The 9,240-nt window shown below is 36.4% G+C and overlaps 1 protein-coding gene across 1 annotated transcript; it reads right to left on the bottom strand.

Annotated features, from left to right (window-relative positions):
* Nucleotides 1–447: 447 nt before the first annotated feature.
* On the bottom strand, nucleotides 448–8,004 carry LOC118263239 (trimethyllysine dioxygenase, mitochondrial). The gene is made up of 8 exons (XM_050705210.1): nucleotides 7,844–8,004; nucleotides 7,453–7,552; nucleotides 6,259–6,371; nucleotides 5,540–5,760; nucleotides 5,030–5,205; nucleotides 1,979–2,206; nucleotides 1,366–1,499; nucleotides 448–614 (listed from the first exon to the last, which is right to left on the bottom strand). Exons 1-8 carry the CDS (start codon nucleotides 7,857–7,859, stop codon nucleotides 478–480), a joined length of 1,125 nt encoding a protein of 374 aa, XP_050561167.1. The 5' UTR covers nucleotides 7,860–8,004; the 3' UTR covers nucleotides 448–477.
* Nucleotides 8,005–9,240: the final 1,236 nt, after the last annotated feature.

The following is a 9,240-nucleotide window of genomic DNA, read 5'->3' as shown; positions in this document are numbered from 1 at the left end:
GTATTTTAGCCACCATATTGAAGACATCCCTTATGCTCGACGAATATAAAACTTGAGGCAGATTTATGGGGAAAATGGCGAACGGATTACATGGCTTTCAAATATGCAGTCGGTTAAAGTGATCCTGTTATATGTATCTATTGGTAAAAGTAAGTCTGTATCTTTGTTAAAATTATTATATTACCATACTTAAAGCCTTATTCAATAACTTTTGTTTGCTATGTAGACAAATTGTTATATTGTGTATTATTGAATGCTGTGTATCGGCCAAATGTGAGACTAAATATGCTTGTAAGAACTATAGATACCTACCTACCTATTTGATGCAATAACTGGATTTTGCTTTTTTAATAAGGTATTTCATTAATTCATAAACCATTGTTAACTGAACTATGAACGTAAAAATACCTTTAATACATTTTTTTATATAAATAATAAAAAAACACCAACTTTTATGAAAATATATTTCTTAATTCATCATTGAATAAGTCCTAAACTCCTTGCTTTGTCCAACCAATCAGACCGGGACACGTAGCTGCCACAAAGCACTCTGCTGCCAGAAAATCCTGTTCTACCGTGAAGAACCCTGAAGTTATCCATCGCCATGACAGTTCCTGTGAACAAAACAAGATAATCAAACTTTGTTAAGTCTATTTTAAGATAGTGAGAGATAGGCAATAATAAAAACAGGATTCTAGGGATTACAACGTTCCGGAGCTACGGAGTACCTAGCGGGTTTACCGGGGCTCCGGCTCGAAAAGCAGGAGAAGGAACAGGGTGGTTTTTAGTCAGTAAGAGTCTAACACTCCCTCTCGCCTCGCCCAAGGCGGGAGAAGACATTGGATGATTTTCCCCCTTCAAAAAAAGGGATTACAAAGTATTAAATAAATAATTTAGTAAAGGATAAAGTTTTCGGACCTAGATCTAACGGGCGCAGTAAGAGAAAAAGACAGCAAGATGTGTCAAAAGCAAATTGTAACTCTAACAAAATTGACTTTGACATTTATGTTGACGTTTACTTTCTAATATTATTTGTATCATAAATTATTTCCAACAGATAGAACGAACACCAAAGTTTTTCTATTTTTAAAGATATTTTATTTTCAATAATGGAGTTCGACCATTTGATTTACTGACGTCCTGTAAGAATAAAAGAACATCCTCAATACTTTCACTAAAGGAAGTTGATGTTAAAATATTAGCAGCAAAGCCCTGTTTTGCACATGCTGAACTGGTCCCATTTCACCGCAAACTTGGTTTTTTTTTAATAAAATCTCATGTGTTAACAAATATTTGTGTATACTTGCGAACTTAATTTTTTTATGAGTTATGTTTTTAACATTTTATAAAACTATCTATTCTTACCCGGTTTCAATTTGAATTGCCATTGATTGTCCTTATCTTCATAGTATTTTGCTAGATTTCTCAAGGAACGATAGTATGACCGGCATTCCTCGCTGCTTTTGAAAGCCATCGGAGAGCGATCATACACGTTGAACCTGCATTAAAAGTTCAGAATGAGACCAATTACCCACCTTTAGTATCTACCTAATAAAAATAATTGTTTTCGTTTTTGTAGGAGAGCACTCAGATAAAGCTGAACCTTTTAAACTGTAGTCCACAATCCAAATGCAAGTGCGGTGCTTATGGAAAATCATTTTATGTAAAAGAAGTTCATGGTCTAGCATTGTAGTAGACTATCATGGGCTATTGATGATGAGTGTCTAATGATAATTAGGCGATTGCATTGAATAAAGCATGGACCATTATGTATTAAATACTAGCATCTGCCAGCGGCTTCGCCCTCGGTTCCATAGCATAAAAAGTGTCCTATATGTTATTCCAGACCACACTCCACTCCTGTTCCAAATTTTATCCCAATCCCTTCAGCCGTTTTGACGTGATTGAGTAACAAACATAAACACAAAGTTAATAAGAAAAATGTTAATAAATTAGTTTTTTGTATATTTTTTCGTACCTAATTTGAACTGGTTCTTGTGTCTCACTGTCCAATTTGATAACAGGCGCAGAATAAGTGTGGTGATGTCCTTCTTCTATATATTGTTCTTCCAGATTAAATTTTGACAGAAATTCGAAATCTTCTGGATGTTCTCTCTTCAGTTCTTGTGCACCGAAGAATCCGTCTACCAGTAACGTTTCACCACCAGTGCCCTGAGCATGCTTGATACAATGCAAGATTTGTAATCTGTAAGAATATAGCTTTTTCTTAAATACCATTTTACGAAGTCATGAAGGAAAAGAAAAGGAATTGAACTATAATATGAATCGCTAAAGGAACAAAAAAGAATTGTGCAAGTGATATTGTGGTAGTAAGTTGATGATCGCTATATGCCCTGGGTTGTGATTGAAATGCAAGTCCGATCTATAAAATAAGTAATTATGCTCTATCCACTAACACATCAATCACATGATATAATGAAGTCAGATCGGACCTATAGTTTTCACATGGCGTATAAAATAAATCAGTTGGTGATGAAGGAAAAGGAGAAATAAAGAATTTTGACCCTTTCATTCCTCTTCATTATATAATAGTTTAGATTTGTACATAACAATAGCCTACTAACATAAAGAAAGAAAAAAATATGTAGTAATAGGCTAGGCTATTGTGTACGGATACAGCGTAACAGATAAAAAATGATCATATTCCGTAGAAAAAAGTAATAAACATTATCTTGTAATTTGGTTGACTGACTCTTCTATTCAGAAACGTGTCTGAAGTTTGTATCTGATATCTTAACTTAGCATAATAATATGCCTTATTTAGGGTGCCTTTACACCAGCGATGTGTTATGCTACGTTGCTGGGGATACGTTTGGCTTTCACCAATTATAATCCTTGGTACATATAGCTTAGCCCTGGTAGAAACAGACTCAGCTAAGCTATGTTTCTTATATGGAAAGATGCGTGCTATGGATGTCCCTTACGACTTCCCTGCTATCGATACATCGCATACTCGAGTTGCAAATTTTCGTCGCACAGCTAAATAGCTTCGTATCAGTGAAAATGGTCACATAGTTTCACAGCTTAGCTATCACATCTTCGTACCTACATAGCATATCTTTGTGGAAAAGCACCCTTAATCTTCGTTACATATTCCACACACGGTATCATACTTCTTTTGAAGTTAACCTCAAACGTCAGATTTGATCTTTTTAACAAAAATGTTTCCTTTCCTAAATGAAAACCAATTTCACCAAAAATAAAAATGTCACCGTCTCATTAAATCGTGCTAGAAAATTCTGAAACATTTTTATTTGAGGCGCGTTTAAGCATAAAATGGTAATCACTCGACGGCGAAAAAGGCGAAGATCTTTATAAATCAAACGATGTGTGGAGAGGGCGATGAATTTAACCACGATTTATACCAGCTTCAGCCAACAATTTTAGTTGAAATTGTTAGTCACTCATGTGCGGTATCAATAAAACTGTTCACTTGTTCAAACATAGTCGTATCGTATTGTATCGTCACGCCTTTTATCCCTGAAGGGTAAGGGTGCCTACCCATAGAGATGCTCCTTACGGTAGGTATGTAATTATGCCACTGTACATCTACTTTTCACCATTTGTGTTATAAGCCCCATGTAATAGGGGGTGAGCCTATTGCCATATACTGGGCACAATTCCAGACTGTGCTAATACTGAGAATTTTTCGAAAAACCGAAAAAAGCTCACTAATACTTTGCTCGACCCGGTAAACAAACCCGAAACCCATTGCCCGGCAGTCGCACTTGCAACCACTCGACCAACGAGGCAGACAAAGTAGAAGTTAATATTCTCCGGAAGACACAAATCTATCTCCATATTAAATATCAACTAAAGGAATCAAACAAGAGTTGCTATCTCATTCCTTATATTACTACAGATTGAAATGAGCCAGTCAAGGCAAAGAGATGCTGCTATTACTCGACAAGAGTACTATAACAGGAACGGAAGCTGAATGCTTGAACACCCGTAAACGAATTGCTAAACAGAATTTGAAAGCGACCAAAAACAAAAGCTTTTCCGAATTGACTCTGAAATAATAATGACGGAAGGGATCCCTTTAAAGTGAGTCCGAAATAGGCTTCTGCAAAAATAACTAACTTCATTATTACAATTATGTTTCCTTTCAAAGTTTCTTTTGGAAAATTGAAATGGCTCGCTGATTTAATGATCGTAATGCAAACATGACGAGGAATAATCAAATGCGATCAAATTTCATTAGACCCATGAAATGTGATGGAAATATTTTGGCCTCAACCAAGAGTTGTGTTTGTATCGGATATGTCTGTTTAATGCGGGGCTAAACGTTAAACATTATCTGGAGCTGCGGACTACCTAGCGGGTTACCGGGGCTCCGGCTCCGGAAAAGCAGGAGTAGGAACGGGGTGGTTTTTAGTCAGTAAGAGTCTGACACTCCTTCTCGCCTCGCCTAAGGCGAGAGAAGTCATTCGATGATTTTCCCCCTCAAAAAAAACCTTAAACATTGCGCTTATTTAATAGTATATTATTGTTATTTCTATTATACGTTATCGTAGAATTATTTATCGACCGTCAAACAATTCCTATAAATCTGTCCAAAATATTAAAGCAGGAGGGAAAGGGAATTAAAGAATATTATTAATTGCTATTCATGAAATTGCGAACGACGGAGGCTTTTCTCTCTTCAATTAAAATGCCTTTTGGGAAAAATAAATTGTTACTTTTAGGGGATTAATATTTTGGCCTGTCTGATGTAATAATACTTTTATACTAAGTCCATAACACAGTATCACCGTAATATAAAAAGAAAGCAATAATAAACTGTAGACGAATTGCATCAAAATACAGACGCATATTGGCACGCTTACTACCGTACTCAGAGTCATTTAATGATTACTTAAACTATTCCTCCAAATGTTGTTTTTTTCCAAAAACAATAGCTAGGGACTGGGTTATGTAATAATTAAATTACTCTGAGAGTAGTGGTTATTGAGTTTTTGGTAATTAACATAATTATATTTATAAAATCATCAAACTGCTAACTTACCCAGCTGCTTCAGTAAAGTACGTGTTGTCATTATGGACGGCTAAAGGTAGATTAGTGTAAGCGGTATCTGCATGGTCCAAAGTCGTGGTGAACTCCCACATTCCTCCAAAGATTGTGTGTTGAACGCCACCCAGAGCTTTGCAAACCTCTTCTGTAGCCTCTGAAGTAGCTTCAACCTGCAAAAAAGTAATAACAGCACCTTTTTATGACACTAAATATAAGTATTAAATTTTATTATAGTCCACCATTCATTATCTGTTCAATCTCATTTCATATCTGGCAGCTTTGGCGAGTTTAATGTTTCTTTATGGAATCGATTTCAAACGAGCAGACAAGTCACCCGATGTTAAGCAATCAGCGCCGCCCGTAGACACCCGCAACACCAGAGGAGTCACAGATGCGTTGCCGCCCTTTTAAAAAGGCTTCTGCTTTGCACCTAGTGCCATTTTAGACCATCAATAACTAATTACTGTTTAGTATACATGCAATTTTCTAAAATGCAATAATTACCCCTGTTATTAAAACCACGCCATAATCAAGTAGTGACTTGAAAACGCTTCTAGCGCCATCTTTAGTTGTCAAAAATTTATCCACAGGTACTGTTGCGATTTTACTTTCAACACTTGCTCCTTTCCATAGAATAGGCTTCAGTTTACGACTTTCCTTCCAAGTGGTATAATCGAATTGTGATAGGAATTCAGCTGCGTATGTCGATTTGTGGTCGTCACTCCCTGAAAATGACAAAAGTTGTTATACAAGACGCTGAATACGAGCAAGATCTTGCGGGTGCTGGTTTAGATAACTTTATTTTTAGCACTTTTGGCAACATCCCGCCTTTTATCCTCGAAGGGGTAGGCAGAGGTGCACATTACGGCACGTAATGCCATTGTATAATGTACACCCACTTTTCACCATTTGTGTTATAAGTCCCATGTAATAGGGGGTGAGCCTATTGCAATATATTGGGCACAATTTCAGATACCGTGCTACTACTGAATTTTTTTTCTAAAACCGAAAAAGACCAGCAATCCTTTATCGAATCTAGCAATTTTTTGCTCACCACGGGAATAGAACCAGAGACCCCTCGGGTCGGCAGTCGCAATTGCGACCACTTAATCAACGAAGTAGTTTTAGCACTTTTGGATTTCTATATCAGAATATGAAAATAAACTAGGGTATTTTTTAATCCATATATCTTTTGGCAATAAACTTAATAAATGTGTACTTACATTTAATATCAATTTTCGTCTTATCAAATTCATAACTACTAATAGTAACATCAGGGATGGCTAGAATATGATGTGCTCTCTGGAAAGTGCTGGCGTGGTAGCAAGATGAACACCTGAAACATTCGTTTAACCTTTAGCTGTAAATGTAACGACGGTGACATCATTCTTGTTATTTATCTTCTATTGACCAGTTATTATTCTGTATATATTCAAACGTAGCCATGGGAGAGCCATGCTTCGGCCTCACAGAAAACCGACGTGAAACAATGCTTGCCCCCAGTTATCCCTTTCTCAATCTCCGATTCCCCAACAACCCTTCAATTCCTAACACCTAAAACACCGGCAACACACTTGTAACGCCCCAGGTAATGCGGATGTCCATGGATAGCGGCGACTGCTTACGATCAGGTGATGCGTTCGTTCGTTTACCGGCTTATGCCACAAAAAATATTCTATTTAAAAGAATATCCAGGTAGTAAACCTTTATATTTTGGCCACCCCTGTACTGTCTATAAGCCATCTGCCAAATGTTAAAATGAAGACAAATTCCTTTTTTCGGAAGGCCTTTATTTAATACTCTTGCTCTTTATGACGCAACTGTTTCTCAGATAAGCTCAACATTCATCAATTTGTATATCTCTGGAAACTATTTTATTAATTCGTACTTATTCCATAAATAACTTATATCCAAATTGGATTACACCAATCAGTTTGAAATAGATTAATTAATTAAATTGGTACCCTTGTGACCTGTTTACGATTTGACAAACTTCGTTCCATTGGTGTTCCAATGATAGAGATCATTTTGGTTTCTCTAAATAGAACTTAGTTCTAGTTTGACTGTGTTAAACTATCATCATTTACTTTTCCAGACCACATCTCAACTAGGTTAGGGTGTCAATTACTAACTTAATTTTAGTTTGGGCTAAATGTCAGCATTTTAGGGTCTTAAATCTTTTTTACTTGCTTTCCTGGAATAGCCAATATTCTCTTTCTGAAGTTCTAGAATTTTCCTCAAAACTTGAGGCATGGAATGCCAAAAACAAATTCATTTCCAGATATTAACGAACTCGGATATTAAGGTACAGATTTACAGCCAAAATAATTAATGGAAGTTAAAGATTCACTCATACTTTAATTAATTAGAGAATATTTTCAAGAAAATCCATTAAAAGTTTAACAATAGTTCATTACCTGCAGTGGTCTCTAAGCCAACAGTCCTCGAATCTGATTGACTTTCCATCTCCGAAGGTCACGATGAGAGCCCTGTCCGTGGCGATAACCGTTTGGATGGCTGTGCAAATAAAACTTGTAAATGAAATCCAACCAGTTTATAGTCACAAAGATCCGGATCGGACGAGCTAAATGGATTTTATCGCCAACACCTGGGCACAGTTGAACGAGTTTCCAGAAAATTAAAACGAAGATTGCTTCGTTGGTCCTGTGGCTACTGCGATATTTTAACAAGACGTTCCGGACAGAAATTTGTAATTGACTCTGAGTGCGGTGGTAAGACATTTTTAAATAACTTTGCGTCATACTAGTGTTTTAAAAGACGATAGGACTATCTATAAAAAATACGTACTGTTTTCATCTCCCATCTTGACTAATTCAACTTGTTACGTAGTGTACACTTCAAGGTTTCAAGTAGAACTAAACGGAGCGGTATTATCGTCGCCATTTAACCGGATGGTCAAAGTTGAATGACTACTATCAACGAGATAACCAGGTTAGGTAATACCTAAGGGTCCGTTCACACAGACCGGCTTGGAGAGCATCGGCGCGCATTTTTCTTTTCACACAGACCGGATCGTATACGCTTGGAGTCGGTCGCAGCGGAGTCGCTAACTATATTCGGATGCGCTCGGAGACGATCGGCTGCGCGAGCAAGAAAGAGCACGGAGTCGGAGGCGGTCAGCTACGTTTAATGAAGAATAACTCTGAACGGACTAAGATTTAGAACTTGGTGCCATAGTAACTTTTATTCAGCTCAAAATTACCTATCCGACGATCAACACATAGCTATTGGAAAGTGGAGCCAGAATTTGCATCCTCCTTTGCTCTCCTCTCCGGGCCGGTCTGTGTGAACGGACCCTAACTATTATATATTGCATTCTTCAGATAACCGGTTTTTGTTTCTCCAATTGTAATTTAAAGTATTTTTGCGGATATGTCTTTTGTTGTATTATCTTTTTGTCATGTATTGGTTAATTTGTATGTATCTTTTTAAATTAACCTAACTATCAGCTACATTGACGTAAATATACGACAATTTTGGATGTACCTAAATGCTTTCTGGATTCCTTGTGATCATATATTTGAATCACACTTTGTGTAAGTTAGTTCGTTTGAATGTTTTATTGAGATTTTGGGTAAGAGCTCACTTGGGTGATGGGATAACTTTTGTCCGTCGATTTTCCACCGTCAAAAAAATAAAATGGGTGTATTCTTGTCTTTGTCAATTAATATTAGTTACTATGATATTTTCTAAAACCTTTGAAGAACATTCACTGTACAATGTGAATATAACAGTTACTTGTATACTTATATTGTAACGTAAGAATCTCTTATTAGGCCAGTGCAGATACCTCTAATAAAGGTAAAAAGTAAAAGAAATTTATAGTAGAATGAAACCTATTGGAAATGGAAGAGAATATGCTAAAAATGGAAAAAAATAAAAATTCCACTCCATCCGAGTTCGGGAAGTGGGGGGAGGGAGGTTTTAAGAGGAAAAATCGGTTTATCGCAATTTTCGGCGAAACTACAAGTCCTATAAAAAAAGTTCAACGGCAAAGTTGTAGATAAGAAAAAGATCTACAACTTTTGTATTTACACTTTTTTTGTATTACCTCAGAATTTTGTGAAAAATTCAAAAAACTACGATTTCGGTTTTTTATTGTTATCTTCGACAAAAATATTTATTTTTTAACGAAATTTTGTGAAAACGTGCCTTTATATGTACCAAATACATTGTATTTTTTT

The sequence above is a fragment of the Spodoptera frugiperda genome, chromosome 27 (genome assembly GCF_023101765.2).
Source record: "Spodoptera frugiperda isolate SF20-4 chromosome 27, AGI-APGP_CSIRO_Sfru_2.0, whole genome shotgun sequence".
NCBI lineage: Eukaryota > Metazoa > Arthropoda > Insecta > Lepidoptera > Noctuidae > Spodoptera > Spodoptera frugiperda.
Note: the sequence above shows the minus strand (reverse complement) of the source record. Positions and strands in the feature narration are given on the sequence as shown.

What these genes read in the sequence shown, in the direction of transcription:
- LOC118263239 (XM_050705210.1), bottom strand. An exon ending in TGGCTTAGAGACCACTGCAG is followed by an intron (nt 6,372 to 7,452) that starts GTAATGAACTAT and finishes CGAATGTTTCAG; the next exon opens with GTGTTCATCTTGCTACCACG. An exon ending in CAAGAACCAGTTCAAATTAG is followed by an intron (nt 1,500 to 1,978) that starts GTACGAAAAAAT and finishes CTTTTAATGCAG; the next exon opens with GTTCAACGTGTATGATCGCT.